The following is a 19,767-nucleotide window of genomic DNA, read 5'->3' on the forward strand; positions in this document are numbered from 1 at the left end:
GAACAAAAAACCCCCCAGATTTATTTAGCTTAAACATTTCCCCTGATCTAAAGAGAAAGATGTCAAAAGATACCTAGTACATATGCACAAGCACCCACTCCAATGAACTCAGATAACCTGAAAGAAAAAAGGGCAAAGTTCTGTTCAACTTAGAAAATTATCTTCGCTTTTGAAAGATGTTTCCACGTCCCATTCCACGTCCTCTTCCTCTTGCGGCCACTGAAAGGGAAGAACAGAAAATATGAGGCCAGGTCAGTGTGATCAGTGAATGCTCATAGCACAGAGTAGCCAGGGCCCTAGGACACCAGTTAGAAGGGTTACCTAGTCCAACACCACCCTGGCCATTGCATTTCCACCCCCTGCCCTTTTTTTTTTTTTTTTTTTTTTTTTTTTGAGACGGAGTCCCACTCTGTTGCCCAGGCTGGAGTGCAGTGGCATGATCTCGACTCACTGCAATCTCCACCTCCTGGGATCAGGCGATTCTCATGTCTCAGCCTCCTACTTGAGTAGCTGGGACTACAGACGTGAACCACAACGCCCGGCTAATTTCCTGTATTTTTAGTAGAGACAGGGTTTCACCATGTTGGCCAGGCTGGTCTTAAACTCCTGACCTCAGGTGATCCACCCACCTCGGCCTCCCAAAGTGTCAGGATTACAGGCATAAGCCAACACGTCCGGCTGACAGCCATTGCATTTCACAGGGGGGATGGAGACGGAGGGGCAGGGGCTGGGGACTGGCATCAAAGCAGGAGCGCAGCACACTCTTGCCTTCCAGTCCCACACTGCTCTCTACAAGAGGCTGAGAGGTAGCATGCTGAGGGCAAAGAAGATGGTCTGAGAGCTACAGAAAAGACAAATCCCTGGGGCTGGCCTTGGGTGAGCTGAAAAACATTACAGATGCACTGAATTCATTTTTTCAATTCTGAAACAAATATAGTTAAGTGTTAACATGTGTAAGATCTGGGAGAAGGGTTATATTATCTTTTGTATTTTTTTCTGAGAAAATAATTATTTCAGGATGGGTGCAGTGGCTCATGTCTGTAACCCCATGACTTTGCGAGTCCAAGGCAGGCAGATCACTTGAGGTCATAAGTTTGAGACCAGACTGGCCAACATGGCAAAACCCCTTCTCTACTGAACACACAAAAATTAGCTGCACGTGGTGGCATGCGCCTGTAATCCCAGTTACTCGGGAGGCTGAGGCAAGAGAATCACTTGAACCTGGGAGTTGGAGGAGGTCGCAGTGAGCTGAGATCAAGCCATCGCACTGCAGCCTGGGCGATGGAGACTCAGTCTCCAAAAAAAAAAAAAAAAAAAAAAAAAAAAAAATTATTTCATAGTAGCAAAAAGAAAACACTCTCCATATAAATAGCATGATAAGACTGCTGCTGTTCTCCTCTGTAACCCAGGGGTTCTAGGAGAAGACAGGCTTTGAAGAACAAATAAAATATTCTTTTTTTTGAGATGCAGTCTAGCTCTGTCACCTCAGCTGGAGTGCACTGGCATAATCTCGCCTCACTGCAACCTCCACCTCCTGGGTTCAAGCAATTCTCCTGCCTCAGCCTCCCGAGTAGCTGGGACTACAGGGACCTACCACCACGCCCAGCTAATTTTTGTATTTTTAGTAGAGACGGGGTTTCACTGTGTTGGCCAGGCTGGTCTCGAACTCCTGACCTTGTGATCTGCCCACCTCGGCCTCCCAAAGTGCTGGGATTACAGGCATAAGCCACTGCACCCGGCCCCTCACACTATTACATCTTTAAACTTGAGCTTTCATCCATGGTTCCCAGCTCATAACTCCTATAGTCCTTGTTATAGTCTTTTGTTATAACATTAGGGCACTTTAGGCCTCAGAAGCAGGACTCAGGAGACAGAATCTCTCTCTTGAAACTTCTCCTGCCCTCCTTTTACCTGCCCAAGGCAGGACCCTAATCTGATTGCGGGTCCTAAGACCTCACTCCAGAGAAAGGTCCTGCCCTATACCCTGGAGGAACAAATGCTGCAGAGGCCAAAAAGAATCTGGACAGGCCTTGCGGGGTTTCCCCACCCTGTCTATTAGTGTTAGATCACACCCATTTTGTCTAATGGCATTTCCACATGGTTGTCCATCCTTTAATCATGACTATCCAATGAAGTCTCCATAAAAGGCCCAAGAGGGCAGGGTTAGGGGAGCTTCGGGACAGCTGACCATGTGGAGCCTGACAGGAAGGTGAACAAATGTGCCAGGAGGAAACTCCATGGGGCTAGCAGCTCTTGTGCTTGTGACCCTTCCAGATCTCACCCTATGCATCTCTTCATGTGACTGTTTATTTGTAGCCTATAAAATATCCTGTTATAAACCAGTAAACTTAAGTATGTGATTCCCGGGTTGTGTAAGCTACTCCAGCAAATTAATCGAACCCAAGGAGGGAGACGTGAGAACCCTGGCTTGAAGCCATTCAGATGTTCTGGAGGCCTGTGCTTATGAATAATAGTGGGGGGTGCAGGGGCAGTCTTGTGGGACTGAGCCCTCAACCAATGGTTTTTCAGGCTATCTCCAGGTAGATAGTGTCAGAACTGAAGTACACCCAGCTGGTGTCTACTGCAGTACTGACTGCTTGCTTGGTCACAGAAGTCTTCTTTGTTGATTGTTGTGTTGTGAGAGCAGAGGAAAAACACAGTTTGACTTTTTTCCTCACACATATATAAAACATGTATAGCAGCTAAAGAAACCAATGAAGAATCCAGTGCCTTCCCTGGCTGCAAACCTTTTTTTTACCAACACTAAGACAGTTTCCAAGGGCCACAATTACTTTGTTGTCTAATCAACATGACAGAACTTTCATGAACCTAAATATAAAACCAAATTAGGCTAACCAAGAAGCAAGGCCAGACTAGGGGACTGCGAAAAGGACAGTCCCACTTTTGGAATGTACTAAAAGGTGGCTTTATTTCTGAAAACAGAGCTCTACTATCAGATCTCCCTAAGTACATGCTGGTGTCCATCCATAAGACCCAGTCTCGCTAGGAAATGCTGCCCTCACACTCGAGTCAGCTCATCTGCTCCGGGCTGTGTCTGCTCGGCAAACTAGACAAGGGCAAGCGATCCCACACCTCTCGCACAGAACTTCTAGAAAAGATGGGCCTCTCCAGGTGCGGTGGCTCACACTGGTAATCCCAGCATTTCAGGAGGCCGAGGCAGGTGGATCATGTGAGGTCAGGACTTCAAGACCAGCCTGACCAACATGGTGAAATCCCATCTCTACTAAAAATACAAAAATAAATAAATAAAATAAAAATAAAAAAATTAGCTAGGCAGGGCAGTGCGCACTGTAATCTCAGCTACTTGAAAGGCTGAAGCAGAAGAATTGCTTGAACCTGGGAGGCAGAAATTGCAGTGAGCTGAGATCACACCATTGCACTCCAGCCTCGGTGACAAAGCGAGACTCTGTCTCAAAAAAATAAAATAATGGCCTCACAGGATCTCTCCACGCTGCAAGGGGAAGGGGTGGCAGTGGGTGGTGGGTGTGGAGAGAGCACAGGTCAAACCCTCTCCGTCCCCAGGCAGTAATAGGGCCCCTTTCTACAAGACACAAGACAAACCTATATTTTAAAACCTGTGCATGAAAAGCACCTACCTTGGGCCTTGAGAATAGCAGCTTTTCCTCGGCCAGCCCCTGAGCCTTGGTTTTTATTTTTCATGCTCTTTAACATGGGTGCGTTCTTCAGCATGTCAGGCAAAATCAGAAAGCGGATTTTGCTGCCACGGATGTATACCTGCTCCAGCTGTGCCACTCGGCCATCTCTGTATGTGACTGTGATGTTGGACATCTGGAAGGAAATCACCAGCTAATCAGTTAATGGTCAACAGTACCAGCGGTGGGGAGGGCCTTGACTGGTGGAAGGGGGAAGTCCAGAAAAGCAGACTGACATTGTGACAAAGCTGGTGAATCACACAGCAATCGTCAGTACTAACTGTGTACACCAGGGACTGCACTGAGCACTTTACCTAAACAGTCCTCACAACACCTTCAGCGTGGGTATGAGTGCTCCCCCCCTTTTTTTTGAGATGGAGTTTCGCTCTTGTTGCCCAGGCTGAAGTGCAATGGTGCAATCTTGGCTCACCGCGACCTCTGCCTCCCGGGTTCAAGCAATTCTCCTGCCTCAGCCTCCTGAGTAGCTGGGATTACAGGCATGCACCACCATGCCCAGCTAATTTTGTATTTTTATAGAGGCGTGGTTTCACCAGGTTGGACAGGCTGGTCTCGAACTCCTGACCTCAGGTGATCTGCCCGCTTCAGCCTCCCAAAGTGTTGGGATTACAGGTGTGAGCCACGGCGCCCAGAGTGCTCCCATCTTTACATGTTAAAAAAACCAAAGCAGTTATCCAAGGTCAAACAGCTGGAATGCAGGGAACTCCAGATTCGAACCAGCTGGCCTAGCTTCAGAGCCCTGGCTGTGCTGCATTGCCTGCTGAGCAAAGATGTGAAGAGCTCTCGAAGGTGCTAAACCCTAACGAAAACAGCTTCAAACTGCTGGTCCAAACTGTCTTCCCCTGCACTGCCTGGCACTCAGATTTCAAAGGCACCATGAAGGTCACGAGTATATACCAGATGTGGTTCTGACCCTCCAGAGTGCATACTCTAGAAGGTGAGACAGAACCCTCTAGCTTGGGTGACTAGAGACTGAGAAATGGAGGTGGTACCACAGGGCCTGTAAAAAGGGCCTGAAATTACTGGAGGGTTATGAGGCAAGAGCTTGCACAAGGAAAAGAGCAGGCACTTGGGCAGGAGCCTATAGGATGTGAGGACCAGAGCAGTCGAATAATGACCCTGGACACGGTTGTTACTTCAGATAAAGGAGTCACTCAAGTTTGTCGATAGAGGAAAGATCAATAGGGTTAAAGCAGCACTTAGGAAAGATAAATGTGTCAACAAGGATAGACTGCAGGATGGACAAATGGGGAGCCTGAAGGTGAGACCAGCTTGGCATGGGAGGGTGATACCAATCTGCCAGCATCAACCTCAACAAGCACCACATTTACAGAAAAAGCAGCTTATTGTATGAACCTTCTGAAGAGAGAGAACTATAATTTATTTAGAATGGGTCAGCCCTTATTGTAGAAAGATGTGCTGTCTCTGCAGATTTCTGTCTGGCTAGTTGCCATCTTATACTCATTCATTCTTTTCCTCAAGTGCTAACTGGCCACCCAGCCTCTGCTTGAACACTCAGCAAGAAAAGAGCAACTATGGGCTGGGTGTGGTGGCTCATGTCTGTAATATCAACACTGTGGGAGGTCAAGGTGGGAGGATCACTTGAGCCCAGGAGTTTGAGACCAGCCTGGGCAACACAGTGAGACCTCGTCTCTACAAAAATTAGCTGGGTGTGGTGGCATGTGCCTGTAGTCCAGCTACTCGGGAAGCTGAGGTGAAGGGATCACTTGGTTCTGGGAGGTCGAGGCTGCAGGGAGCTGTGATGGAGCCACTGCACCCCAGCCTGGGCCACAGAGCAAGATCCTCTCAAAAAGAAAACAAACAAAACTATGCTCTGGGGTTGCCCCTGTTGTATATGAGCAGTTTCTAGAGGAATGGTTTCTAGAGCTTCCACCCACTATCCCTGTTCTACCTTCAGGGGCAACAGGGCTCCAGTTTCCCATAAACCTACTGCTCCAGGCTCCTCACTCCCAGCCTGTTAAATTTTCATCCAGTTCCCAAGTCCTTACCAATCCTTTTCTTCCCCTGAAGAATACCATAACCTCTAGTGCCACAAATGAACGCCAGGTTTATGGTCAGACTACCCAAGACAGAAACTGGATACAACTCAGGCTCACCTGAATCTGACTGACAATTAAAATGTTTTGGGGCCAGGCGCGGTGGCTCATGCCTGTAATCCCAGCACTTTGGGAGGCCGAGGTGGGTGGATCACCTGAGACCAGTCTGGCAAACACGGTGAAACCCTGGCTCTACTAAAAATACAAAAATTAGCCGGGTGTGGTGGCAGTAGCCCCACCTACTCGGGAGGCTGAGCCCCACCTGTAGCCCCACCTACTCGGGAGGCTGAGGCAGGAGAATCACTTGAACCTGGGAGGTAGAGGTTGCAGTGAGCCGAAATCACGCCACTGTATTCCAGCCTGGGCAACACAGCAAGACACCGTCTCAAAAAACAAAAAACAAACCAAACAAACAAAAAATGTGTTTTGGGGACTGTGCCACACTCATGACTCTGTAGAAGACACAAAATAGGCCTAAAGACCTATAGGTGAGATCCAGCTCTGCCATTTGTCAGAAGTGTAACCTCAGGTATATCTCCAGGCTTCTCTGAGCCTCCGTTCCCTCAACTACAAAGTTGAGTTTTGAAAACACAAGAAAACAAAGCCAACAGTTACTGAGCACTTATTAGACATCAAGTGCTGGCCCAGGTGATTTCCCCACGGCAGCTGTTACCCCACAAAATCCTATAAGGTAAAGAGATGAAGTGACATAGCCATTCAGATGCAGATCTGTCCCTAGAAACCCATGCCCTTTCCCTCTATTCTCCTGCTTGAGGTCACACCACGCTTACATGGCCTGGCTGGAGTTTGAACCCAGTTCTGTCTAACTCACACTCTTAACCACTGCATCTGATCACATTTCCTGAAACTGTTAAAAAGCAAATCAGGCCAGGCACAGTGGTTTATGTCTGTAATCCCAGCACTTTGGGAGGCCACGGTGGGAGGACTGCTTGAGGTCAAGAGTTTGAGACCAGCCTGGGAAATGTAACAAGATCCTATCTCTACAAAAATTTTTAACAATTAGCCAGGTGTGGTGGTGCATGCCTGTGGTCCCAGCTACTTGGGAGGCTGAGGTGGGAGGATGGCTGGAGCCCAGGAGTTCAAGGCTGCAGTAAGCTGTGATTACGACACTACATTCCAGCCTGGACAACAGAGTAAGACCCTGTCCAAAAAAAAAAAAAAAAAAAAAAGTGAACAAGGCAAAGTATGTCTAAATGCTGTCTCTATTGCCTAATACATAATAGAGACTCAGTACCTACTAAATCTGATTGACAGCTAAAATGTGTTTTGGGAGCTGTGCCACTGCTAAGCCACACTCTCTCCAGCACATAGGGGCACATCTCACTCCTTTCCTGACAGAAGCTGTTGCATAAGTCCAACAAGACTTAATCTAGGCATTTCCATAAATGAACTATGTCCTGGCTGAAGCAGGAGAGTCCAGTGTCATCTGACTCCTATTTTAACCCTAACAACCAGGCTCACTACTGCTCTCGCTTTCCCTGCAGCACTGGCTGAGAACAGCTTGCTGTGGACAAAACCCCACAGTCTCACTGCACACACGCCTGCTAGAGCTTGCTAATAAGCCTGACCTGTGTTTGTATCACAAGCCCAAGGCAGCAACTTTTGAGTGAACCAGATCTTAATCAACTCCAGGCAGGAACACCCAGTTTAATCAACTTTCCTCAACAGCCACAATGAAACACATATGGTATAAGCCAGGTACCCAACTGAAACGACATCCTGAGTGGGAGAGAGAGAACCTTTGTAGCACAAAGTGGTGGGACTTTCTTAGATACCTGGGGCCAAGATGGAGAAAGCTAGCTCCAGGACTGTGAAGGTGTGTTGGGGTGTCTCAGGCCTGTCAATACACCAGAAATGCATTCTTTAGGACCTTCTTTAGGACAATTGCACACACACACAAAGGCAGAGGCACTTGGTTGCCACTGCTATAATAGGAATACTAACTGAGGCCATCTACCTATCTTTGTTCTTAGGAAATACAAAAGTATTATGGGGTAGAGGAGCATGATGAATGCAATCCACTCACAAACAGTACAGGAAAAAAAAGTATATGATAAGTTTAAAAAACTGGTTTTCCTTCAACCTAGAGGGCTAGGTGTCTAAAGAAATTCAATTACATTGAATTCAGAGATTTCAAAAACTTTCCTAGCAATAGTTATGGGCAATTTTCTGACCCAATCATGTGAGAGCTTCTTTTGGGTTCTCATTTTTATACAGTGACAAGACCATATTCCATACAGAGACCATTTTTCCAAAGATGGCTATTATATGCCACAGCCAACAAAACAGATTTCAAACAGTCCCATCAGTGATTGGGTGGTCATGTCAAAGCCCCAAAAGCACAATGTCTGCTTGTGCAGAGCTCTACACCACATTCTCCCACCAAAACTTCTAAGAATTAAGTCACTTTGAATGTAGTGAAATGGGTTTGACCATTACTCTCTGTATTTGCTTGTATCATTTATAATTTGGGTCCATTTTTATAAAACTGGGGACATATTTTGGAGTTTTGTTATTTTTCTCACTTATGCCAACAGCATTTTGACAGACATGCCATATCCTGCAGCTGATGCCCTATCCTGCAGCACTGGCCACCAGTGCTTGGCTTGCAGCTGTGGGAACGAGAAGGAGAACAAAAGCTCCCTGCCTTCGCAGCTTAATCTCAGATGCACACCCTCTGACCCGATAAGCACCATTTCAGGGACCTCATCCTGAGTTTCACATATACATATTTCCTCTTCTTCCTTTAAAAAAAAAAAAAAAAAAAAAAAAAAAAAATATATATATATATATATATATATATATATATGTATACATGAGACAGGGTCTCACTATGTTGCCCAGGCTGGTCCCGAACTCTTGGGCTCAAGTGATCCTCCTGGCCCAGCCTCCCAAAGTGCTGGGATTACAGGCATGAGCCAATGTGCCTGGCCATATTTTGCATTTTCAAATGTCAAAAACAGTGCTAAGATAACAGGATACTTTAAAACTACTTGAGGGACCATAAAAGACAGGGTATTTTGTATGGGGATGTTGTCAAGGATATCATCTAATAGTATCTCCTGTATCTGAGTGCCACGGAAATCCACACAATTGCTATTTTAACTTAAGAACACTATGCATTTTGGAACTGATGATCTTCCCTGCTTAACCTTACACTGGAATATATCTTTATTCAATGTACAGAGATTCAGGTTTACATTTCTGGATACTGACTGCTTGGCTTCATTTTACATTCTACCCCAGCTTACCTGCACCATGATCTATGTATCTACTTTTATCCTGCCATAGGATTTTTTTAATTTTAGAGATAGGGTTTTGCTCTGTCATCCAGGCTGGAGTGCAGTGGTGCGACCAGAGCTTAATGCAGCCTGAACTGCTGGGTGGGCTCAAGTGATCCTTTTTGCCTTAGCCTATGGAGTAGCTGGGACTACAGGCATAAGCCATCACATCCAGATAATATATTTTTTATTTTATTTTTTATTTTTGGAAATGGAGTCTCGCTCTGTCGCCCAGGCTGGAGTGCAGTGGCGCGATCTCGGCTCACTGCAAGCTCTGCCTCCTGGGTTCACGCCATTCTCCTGCCTCAGCCTCCCGAGTAGCTGGGACTACAGGCACCCGCCACCACGCCCAGCTAATTTTTTTGTATTTTTTTAGTAGAGACGGGGTTTCACTGTGTTAGCCAGGTTGGTCTCAATCTCCTGACCTCGTGATCTGCCCACCTCGGCCTCCCAAAGTGCTGGGATTACAGGCGTGAGCCACAGTGCCCGGCCCCATATCCAGATAATTTTTAAACCATTTTTGCTTTTTGGAAGAGACAGGGTCTAACTATTTCTGAAAGAGGATAGAATAAAAAGTAAATACTAAAACCCCAAAACAGGGCAGGTGTGGCTCAGGCCTGTAATTCCAATACTTTGGGAGGCCAAGGTGGGAGGATCGCTTAAGTCCAGGAGTGCAAGACTAGCCTGGGCAACAGAGTGAGATCCTCTATTTATCTTTTCCAAATCATTGTGGTGTGCTTTTGTGTATGTGTGAGACTAGGTCTCACTCCATCACCCAGGCTGGAGTGCAGTGGCACTCCACAGCTCACTGCAGCCTTGACTTCCTGGGCTCAAGTAATCCTCCCACCTCAGCCTCCACCTGAATGGCTGGGACTACAGGCATGTGCCACCACATCCGTTTATTTTATTTTATTTTTTTTAGAGACAAAGTCTTGTCATGTTGCCCAGGTTGGTCTTGAACTCCTGGGCTCAAGTGATCCTCCTGCCTCAGCCTCTCAAAGTGTTGGGATTATAGAAGTAGCCACCACATTTTGTCCCACCCCACTTTTATAACAGGAAATGTTATTGAACAAGCAAGGAAAAGTGCTAAGAGGATGTTCTCATTCCCAAAAGGCAGAATGATTGGATCTGGGAAGGACAGGCAAGCCTCACAGCCTGAGATGTGCCGAACAAACTAAACTGTGCTCAGAGTTCACCCACCACCAGCTTTAGCTACGCCACAGTCTGCTGGCTCTTATTCAATGTGCCTAGGTTTTGGTAGACCAAGTGAGGCCTCTACATCCTGTTACAGGCTAAATTGTATCCCTCAAAAAAATTCATTGTTGAAGTCCTAATACCCAGCACCTCAGAATGTGATCATATTTAGAGACAAAAAATCTTTACAGGCCAGATGTGGTGGCTCATGCCTGTAATTCCAGGAGTTTGAGAGACCGAGGTAGCAGGATCACTTGTGGCCAAGAGTTTGAAACTGGCCTGAAAAACATATCAAGACTCCATCTCTACAAAAAAATTTAAAAATTAGCCAGGTATGGTGGGGCACACTGGTAGTCCTGGATACTTAGAAGACTGAGGTGAAAAGATCTCTTGAGCCCAGAAGTCCAAGGCTGCCATGAGCTATGATCAAACCACTGCACCCCAGCCTGGTCAACAGAGCAAGGCTTAATCTCAAAAAAAAAAAAAAAAAAAAAAAAAAAGGAAAAGAAAAAAAAAAGGCTGGGTGCAGTGGCTCACGCCTGTAATCCTAGCACTTTGGGAGGCCAAGGTGGGCAGATTGCCTGAGCTCAGGAGTTAGAGACCAGCCTGGGCAACATGATGAGCCTCCATCTCTATTAAAAATACAAAAAATATTAAAATTAGTGGGGTATGGCGGCCCATGCCTGTAATCCCAGCTACTCAGGAGGCTGAGGCAAGAGAGTTGCTTAAACCCAGGAAGACAGAAGTTGCAGTGAGCTGAGATCGTGCCACTGTACTCCAGCCTGGACGACAGAGCAAGATTCTGTCTCCAAAAAAAAAAAAAAAAAAAAAAGGGGGCCAGGCACAGTGGCTCACACCCGTAATCCCAGCACTTGGGAGGCTGAGGCAAACTCAGGAGTTCGAGACCAGCCTCGGCAACATGGGGAAACCCTATCTCTACTAAGATCATGCCACTGCACTCCAGCCCGGGCGACAGAGTGAGACTCAAAAAAAAAAAAAAAAAAAAAAAAGCAAGCAAGCTGGGCATGGTGGCTCACATCTGTAATCCCAGCACTTTGAGAGGCCGAGGCGAGCAGATCACAAGGTCAGGAGTTCGAGACCAGCCTGGCCAATATGGTGAAACCTGTCTCTACTAAAAATATAAAAATACAAAAATTAGCTGGGCATGGTGGCAGGTGCCTGTAGTCCCAGCCACTCAGGAGGCTGAGGCAGCCACTCAGGAGGCTTGAACCTGGAAGGCAGAGGTTGCAGTGAGCCAAGATCGCGCCACTGCACTCCAGCCTGGGTGACAGAGCAAGACTCCAGCCTGGGTGACAGAGCAAGGCTCCATCTCAGAAAAAAAAAAAAAAAAAAAAAAACACCTTTATAAACCTAATTATGTGAAGATGAAGTCATTAGAGTGGACCCTAATCCTACATGCGTGGCATCCTTATAAGAAGAGATCTGGACAGAAACACTACAGACGGAAGACCAAGTGAAGACACAGGAAGAGAGCCATCTATAAGCGAGGACAGAGGCCTGAAACAGATCCTTCCTTCACATCCCTCAGAAGAAACCAGCCTTGCCAACACCTTGATCTCAGACTTCCAACCTTCAGAACTATGAGAAAATAAATTTGTGTTGTCTAAGCTGCCCAGTCTGTGAAACTTTGTTATGGTAGCACTAGCATACAAATACAAGCAGGGAGGCAGGTGGCTGCCCCCCACCATTGGTCAGGCATGTGACATCCATCTACTCATTTCCTCTGCACTATGGTTCCTTCTGAGGCCAAGGTGCTATTTTTGTCCCTGATTTAGAGGAGGGACCAGAGGATGAAGGAGGTCCAAAGCTAAGCTCACCCCAACTCACCCTAGGTGGCAGGTTACAAGCTGATTCCAGGTCTGTCGGACACCAAGGTCTGTACACTTTGTGTCATGTTGACTGCATCTCTGAATGGCTACCAAGGTTATCTGGTTACACACCTTCACATTACGGATGGGATGACAAAGGCCCTGGAAACCCAGCAAGTTGTCCAAATACATACAGCTAGTTGAACAAACCCATTAAGATTCACTAACCCAAGTCTTGCATTCTTCTCACCAAATTGAAGTACCTTAAAGTGGATGAGCATGCCTTAAGCCAGAGGACTGGATATATGAAAGAGAGATGATAAACTTATCTACCCTCAATAGATAAACTGATCTATTGACAGTAATGCAATAAACCCGAGTCACCAGAGGTCTACTTCTCTGCATTCAGGGAACTGACAAAGCTTGTCAACCTCGCAGGAAGACGCAGACGCTCAAAGCTACAGAAAAATCACAAATAAATGAACGCTGCAAACCAATGGATGGTCAGGATGCCTGACCGCAGTGTAAGGTGCTTTACCTCTCTGACCTTCTCATCTGGAAAAAAGCAATAGGTATCATACGTTGAACACTTACAGTATGTGAGGCACTGAGCAGCTATTGCACACATATAGCTCATCTGATCTTTGTAAAAGTCCTGGGGGTGTGGATATTACCCCTGTGGCAGTCTTAAGGGTGTGCTGCTCAGATCTCCCTTCAAAAGAGAACAGGATATGAGGAGTGCAGGCAGCCGACAATCTCCATCTTTGCAGTCCACCATGGCATTCAACTTGAGGCTACTCTCTCCCCATGTTGCCAGCCAATGGCCTGAACACAGCGGGGATGCTAGTCCGCCCATTTCTGCCCCATGCTAGACTCTTCTAACAAGCAATCGCTGCCTTGCTGAGATTTCCTCAAAACTACGCTGTAGTCTAAGGCTCCTCCTGCTCAATCCTCCTTCCTTTCCCCTCTCATTTCACCAGTCAGACCAGCATCACAAACTGAAAATTTCCCTGCCTACTACTGTTTCCTTGCTCTTTTATCCCTTATTGTCATTTCCCCCAATAAATACCTTGCAAAATTCTGTCTTGGCATCTACATCAAAGAACCCAAAATAATACCAGCCCATTTAACAGATGAGAAAACTGAGTGGTTAATACATCTAAGGTCATATAATTAGGATACAAACCCACATCTCTCTCTGACTCCCAAGTCCAAGTTCTTAACCAGTGGTTTAAAGAACAAAGTAAGTGTGAAGATACAACGAAAAACAATGTTATAAAAATTCAGATGACTATGCAAAAGGCAAAGTTGTGCCATGAGAAGGACACCATATCAGGAAACTACTCCATTATTTATCATCAGAGTGATGAGCCCTTTAATCTCATTCTCCCTATTTTATGGATGACAAGACTATCACCAAACCTGCTTACCTCACAAGGTAGTTGCAATAATCAAATGAGACTCCTCCTCCAAGAGAAAAGGGAAACAAACACAGTATGTAAGAAGATTCTGCTAATCGCAAAGCAAGTGGAGGCAAATGGATAATGGCCCTGAATCTGAAGGATTCTGCTGAAGGAAGTAGCACTTCTCCCAAACAGACCCCCAAATTTGGGGATGGAAAAAACAAAAATGACAAAGTAAAATATTCCAAACCTCCAAATGGCTTTTCTGTCTCAAGACTAAGTGTCTCGTTCATGCCCACATCCAAAGAGCCTATAACAGCACCTGACTGGTATGCATTAGGCACTTAGGAAATCACTGATGAATGAGAACAATTTCCAGAGACCCTCAACCCACACTTTTCTGTCCTTCAAGACACAGGGCCATTCCTCCCACACAGCCTCACATGCAAAGCAGAATACCTGGCAGTTCATGTTGTCCTCTGCTTCAATGAGCTTCCCCCGATATACCTCACCGGTGTTCGTCTCACATGTCACAATGTGGCCCTCGGCCTCATGCAGTACTTTAATCGGCACACCAATAGACATCTTGGCAGGAAGAGAGTTCTACAGTAAGAGAGACAACAGTCAGTTAATATTTCAGAGTCTGAGAAGGCATGCGGCACACATCATGCTTCCTCCAAGGCCTGGCACTCCATAAAACTTAGCAAAAACGCCAAAGCTGTATTTTCTACCAAGGAAAAAAAAAACTGGCTTGGAGGAAACTATCTGGCAAATATGTGCAAGATGTGGGGTGAGGAGGAATGGTGGGGGTGGACAGAAGTAAAACTAGGAATGAAAAGAGAGCATCTCCCATGGACCATGTGTCCCCGCTACCCTATGTCCCTTAATCTTCAGCTAAAGGACCATTAGCCAATACTGTGTGTGTCAGGGGAGGGGGATTGGAATGTTAATTTGTTGCACTGTTATTTGTTAACCCTTAATTGTAGATGATTACATTTTGAGAATAACACAGGCCTGAGCTGTCCAATACAGTAGCTCATGTCCACACGTAGCTATTTAAATTAAACTTAACTAAAACACAATAGAATTAAAATAAAAAAACCCAGTCCCTCAATCCCAGTGGCCATATTCCAAGTCCTCAACGGCCACATGTAGCTAGTGGCTACTCTATGGAAGGTGCAGATACAGACCAAAGGACCATGCACATCTAGGAGAGCAGGCTGTACTTTTAATTCAGCCCTTTAACCCTTCACTTATTTTACTATCAAGGATATTGAGAAAATACCAAAGTGACAACGTGCTATATGCATGAAATGCTTGTCATGGAGGAAAATCAGGGAAAGCACCTGACTTGACCTAATCAAAAGCATCAAGCAGTGAACTTTTTATTGAGATGAGCAACGACTCAAAGTTGGAACGTAAGTGCACCTAAGACAGGAGTACATGAGGTTGAAAGGACAGGCTCCTTTGGTGAGGGTCCCTGGCTTTCAGCCTTAGAAGTCTAGATTTTATACTGAAGGTAGTGGAGAACCACTGCAGAATTATACGTAAAGAATGACGCAATGAAAAGATAGCAGCATTTATTTACAAAATGGATAGAACGTAAGGTTTAGAAGCAGAGAAACTTGTTAAAACTTCTGCAACAGTTAAAACTGCTGCAACAGTGTGGAAAGCATGAGGGGATCACGGCCTGAAAGGGGACTGGGGCAGAGATGCAAAGAACTTTTTAAAAAATGACGGGCTGGGCGCGGTGGCTCACGCCTGTAATCTAAGCACTTTGGAAGGCCGAGGCCGGTGGATCCCTTGAGCCCAGGAGTTCGAGACCAGCCAGGGCAACATGGTGAAACCCCGTCTCTATTTAAAAAAAAAAAAAAACAAAACCTCATAGGATTTGGGGGAAGGAGATAGTCAATCAGAAATGACTTCGAGATTACTGCCTGGAAGCTTTGAAAAACACTCACCTGGAGAGATACAGAATGTGAGAAGCATGCACGTTGAGAGGAAAGCTAATGAACTTACTTCCAGGAGCTAGTGAGGCGACGCTGTTTGGGTGGCCCAAGCTTCCCGCTTTCTTCCCTCCCCGAGCCCCGCACAGTTCCATGCAGCGAGTCTTTCTCCAGCCCCTGGCCCCTCACAGGCGCTTCGACCTCCCTTCGCCCGTCCCCAGCCTCACCGGCTCTGGCCTACTTTTCCTTCTCTTCGATGCGCTGCGAAAGATGCTACGGCGAAGGCGTGAGTCAAGCGAATGGCGGGCCTAGCTCCCAGAATTCCACTCGTTCCCAAAATGCTGCGCGCAGGTCCCGCCTCCTTCCTTTCCCCAGTGTTGAGCGCGGTCTCGCCTCCGCTTCCTCCTCATTCCGCCTGCCGGCTGGGAAACTAGGGCACCAGTACGATAGTTCCGGCACCCGAAAAGAGGGCTGATGACTGGGCCCGGGGGCCGCCGCAACGACCCTTGGGGCCGGCAAAGAGCCAGAGAGGGTGCTCACACTTCCAAGCACCCCACACCAAGGACAGGCTGGACGGCAAGGCGGAGACCCGAGGCTTGGGCCCTCAGACCGGGGACAGCAGGAGGTTGGGCCAAGGGCCAGGACTTCCCCTCACAATTTAATTTGTTGATCCCGGCACCGCCAGGTAAGGGGGGCCCTGAGTGAGGCTAGGTATCTGGTACGGATAAAGTTAGGTATAGAGTAGAACGGCTGCCGGCTGAGGGTCATCCCTAAAGACAGTTGGAGGAGAGTTGCTTGGAGCCTCGGGGATGCACTGGGCGGGACCAGGGCTTACACCTAAGACTGGCAAAGGAGTGGGACTCGGCAGAGGCAGGGCTTGCTGAAGGGACAAGCCTCTGCTCAGGAAATGCGCGGGCTTTGGGGCGGGGCTCAAGGAAAGGGGCGGGGCTTCCGGGGCCCGCGTCCTGGTGGGCTGCGCGTCTGCGCGAGGATTGGGCGAGAGGGCGGGGCCACTCGACGCTGAGGCGGCGAATGGCCGGAGCGGACTTAAATCAGGAGGCTGGGGACCTCTAGGATCAAAGTTTGGGGCGGGGCTTAGGGAAGGGGCGGGGCCTCCAGATTCGAGACCTGGAAGGGCTGGGGCGGAGCTTGGGGCGGCCCAGCCGCCGCCTCCCGTTCTCCTCTCTGCAGCGGCGGCGCTGGCGGAGAAGGAACTCGACACGCACCGACCGCCCTCCCGCCCCAGCCGAAGCGGAAGCTGTAGCCCGCTCTGGGCCGGGGCCATGGGCGCCCCGCGCCGCCCGGGTCATGAGGACGGAGGCGGAGGCAGCGGGGCCGCCGCTCGAGCCCGGTCAGTGCCTCTCTGTGGGCCCAGTCTTCACCCTAGGAACGAAGGGGACCCCGCCCTAGCGCGGGGCAGGTTCCAGTCGCGCGACCTTGGGCCGACTCCCGCCTCGCCCCCACATCCGCCTGGTTCCAGTCAGTGGGGGTTTCCTGACGCTTGCAGGATTGCGACCCTTGTCAGCATGGTGGGAGGGTCCGGGTAGCAGGGGCGCCACCTTCCCCAGAAGCCAAAAGTCCTGCTGGAGCCGCCTTGGGAGCTCCCGTGCCTTGGGAAACCATGGAGGACTGAGGCTGGGAAGGGCAGGAAACTGGCCGAGAGCACCGAGCAATGGAAGGGCCAGTGCCCTGGCCTCCCAGACTCGGCGTTTTGTTTTGCTCTTGTTCTTCACCCTCTGGTTCTCTCTGCCACGCGGTAGCCTGAACCCCTTTGGGGTGGAGACCCGGACTGGTATTCAATGTCTTCGCCGTTAGTTTGCTTGCCCAAGACGTAGGGGAGGGGGAAGACGTGATTCCTGCCCTGCTGAAGGCGCGGGGTTAATGACAAACGGAGTGCTAGCTAGTAAACTCTGAAGTGAAGTGCCAACTGTGGAAGAGGTCAACAGCCTGTGGGACCCTGACCTTCAGGTGTCACTCCCAGGGAGTGTTCCGTTTTGTGTTTGCTGTGTGGAGTTGGTGGGGGATTTACATCCCTCCTCCTCCAGTTGTCTAGCCCTGTGGTCTGAGACAAGATACTTGCCATTCCTGAGCCTCAGAGGAGGAATGGCTTACATTCACAGCGAGTGTTCATAAGGCAGGCGCGCGCTGCGCGCAGTTGTTTACATGCAGTGCCTCATTAATCCTCATAACGAACCAGTGAAGTAGGTGCCCACTGTGATTTGCACTTTTGCAGCTGAGCAGACTGAGTCTGAGATGGGTTAAGTATTAAAGGCTAGTGCACTGCTTGCCTTCCTTAGTGACAACCACTAACTGAGGTCAGGCCAGGGCCTTCCAGGCAGCCCTTTGGCTCCAGGCAGCAACATCTGGCTGTGGCTTTGTGTTCAGAAAGCTAAAGCTGTTATGGGGACAGATGCCAAGGCCTCGCCTAACCTTATCACCCCCAACATGAGCATCTCTAGGTCCGATCCGCCCTTGCCGAGACTGGAGATGGCCCTGTGGGGCCTGCCAGGCCTCAGAATCAAGGAGTTCTAGAGCGCAGGGCAAGAGGAGGAGGGGCAGCTGAGTCTCTGAGAGAGAGCTGCTGTCTTGTGCCACATTTTACAGCTGGACACGGAAAGGCATGGACAGTCATAGCCTGGCAGAAGATAGCCCAGCTAGTCAGTGTCACAGCCCAAGCCACAGAGTAAGGAGGGAGCCTCACACAGAGGGCTGTAGTCTGGAAGCCTGGGGGAGGAGGGGTGCAGAGCAGTGAAGTGACAAGTAGGCCTGGGCATCTCAAGGTATGAGGTCTTTTTGGAAAACGCCTCCCATTCCCCAAGCATATCTAAGTGCCTACTCTGGGCTGAGGGTTGGAAGGAGGCAAATGCAACCTCATCCCCATCTGCCACTGAAGAATTCTTATTCTGTGCAATAGGGCAAAGCAGATGCCTCTTTAAGGACTCCATATTGAGGGGCCCTGAGAGTAAGAGGGATTAGAGCATGGAGACAACATTAACATTTCAGACTAAGGCTCATCAGCTATCATTAGTGATAGCGTAGTTTATGTGTGGCCCAAGACAATTCTTCCAGTGTGGCCCAGGGAAGCCAAAAGATTGGACACTCCTAGACTAAGGGATGTGCAAGAGCAAAAGCTGGGGAGGAAACAGTATGAGTAGAGAAAAACAAAAAGGCAGTGTGTGGCTGCTGTGAGGGGTTCTTGAACAGGCAGGCATTCACCGTGACAGCACAACATCCTGCATAGAGCTCTCCCACTGCTCAGCTCTTTATGAGTCCCTAGGGGTCAGGGCTTGGGTGGGTCTTTAGTTACCTTTGTGTCCCCAGAGCCTAGCAAACAGTGAGGGCTTAGTAAGTTCATTTCTTCTGGCCTAGCACAGTAGCTCACCCCTGTAATCCCAGCACTTTGGGAGGCCAAGGCAGGAGGATTGCTTGAGCCCAGGAGTTTGAGACCAACCTGGGCAGCATAATGGGACCCCATCTCTACAAAAAAAAAATTTTTTTAATTATCTGGGTGTGGTAGCATGTGCCCATAGTTCCAGCTACTTGGGAGGCTAAGGTCAGAGGATCCCTTGAGCCTGGGAGTTCAGGGCTGCAGTGAGCTCTGGTTACACCACTGCACTCCAGCCTGGGCGACACAGTGAGACCCTGTTTCAGAAGAAAACAAAAAGTTCTTTTTTTTTCTTTTCTTTTTTTTTTTTTTTTTTTGAGCCTGTCGCCCAGGCTGGAGTGCAGTGGTGTAATCTTGGCTCACTGCAACCTCTGCCTCCCAGGTTCAAGCGATTCTCCTGCCTCAGCCTCCCGAGTAGCTGGGATAAGAGGCTCTGGCTCCTGCCCGGCTAATGTTTGTATTTTTAGTAGAGACAGGGTTTCACCATGTTGGCCAGGCTGGTCTCAAACTTCTGACCTCAAGTGATCCGCCTGCCTTGGCCTCCCAAAGTGCTTGGATTACAGGCGTGAGCCACTGTGCCTGGTCTAAAAAAGTTTATTTCTTCCAGCAAATATTTATTGAGTTACTACTAAACATTCAACACCAGCAACTGAGAATAACAGTGAACAAGATCAGCAAGTTTCCTGCTGTCTCAGTTCATTTGTGCTTCTGTAACAAAATACCTGGGACTGGGTAATTTAGAAACAATAGAAATTTAATTTCTTTTTTTCTTTTTTGGAGATGGAGGTCTCACTATTTTGCTCCAACTGGTCTCAAACTCCTTGGCTCCTCTTGCCTTGGCCTCGTGAGTAGTTGGGATTACAGGTGTGTGCCACTGTGCCCAGCTCTAGAAATTTAATTCTTCACAGTTCTGGAGACTCTGAGGTCCAAGATCAAGGCGCTGGCAGGTTCTGTGTCTG

The 19,767-nt window shown here is 48.2% G+C and overlaps 2 protein-coding genes across 7 annotated transcripts in view; one reads left to right on the plus strand and one right to left on the minus strand.

Annotated features, from left to right (window-relative positions):
• On the minus strand, positions 1–15,847 carry SNRPD3 (small nuclear ribonucleoprotein D3 polypeptide). Of its 2 annotated transcripts, none has more exons than XM_009234195.4 (4): positions 15,651–15,847; positions 13,937–14,080; positions 3,618–3,810; positions 1–219 (listed from the first exon to the last, which is right to left on the minus strand). In XM_009234195.4, the coding sequence occupies exons 2-4, from the start codon at positions 14,060–14,062 to the stop codon at positions 158–160; spliced, it is 381 nt and encodes a 126-aa protein (XP_009232470.1). In that variant the 5' UTR covers positions 14,063–14,080; positions 15,651–15,847; the 3' UTR covers positions 1–157. The 2 variants fall into 2 exon arrangements, with proteins under 2 accessions (XP_009232470.1, XP_009232471.1); XM_009234196.4 differs by having other exon boundaries at positions 15,497–15,762.
• Positions 15,773–19,767, plus strand: part of GUCD1 (guanylyl cyclase domain containing 1) — a 20,781-nt gene continuing 16,786 nt past the window's right edge. For 2 of the 5 annotated variants that reach the window (XM_063722781.1, XM_002830933.6), the window contains exon 1: positions 15,898–16,108. In XM_063722781.1, the coding sequence (XP_063578851.1) occupies positions 15,898–16,108 (211 nt within the window). Of the gene's footprint in view, positions 16,775–19,767 lie in introns of all 5 variants that reach the window. The other 3 variants (XM_024239819.3, XM_063722780.1, XM_024239822.3) reach the window with 3 other exon arrangements.

This window comes from Pongo abelii, chromosome 23 (assembly GCF_028885655.2).
Source record: "Pongo abelii isolate AG06213 chromosome 23, NHGRI_mPonAbe1-v2.0_pri, whole genome shotgun sequence".
NCBI lineage: Eukaryota > Metazoa > Chordata > Mammalia > Primates > Hominidae > Pongo > Pongo abelii.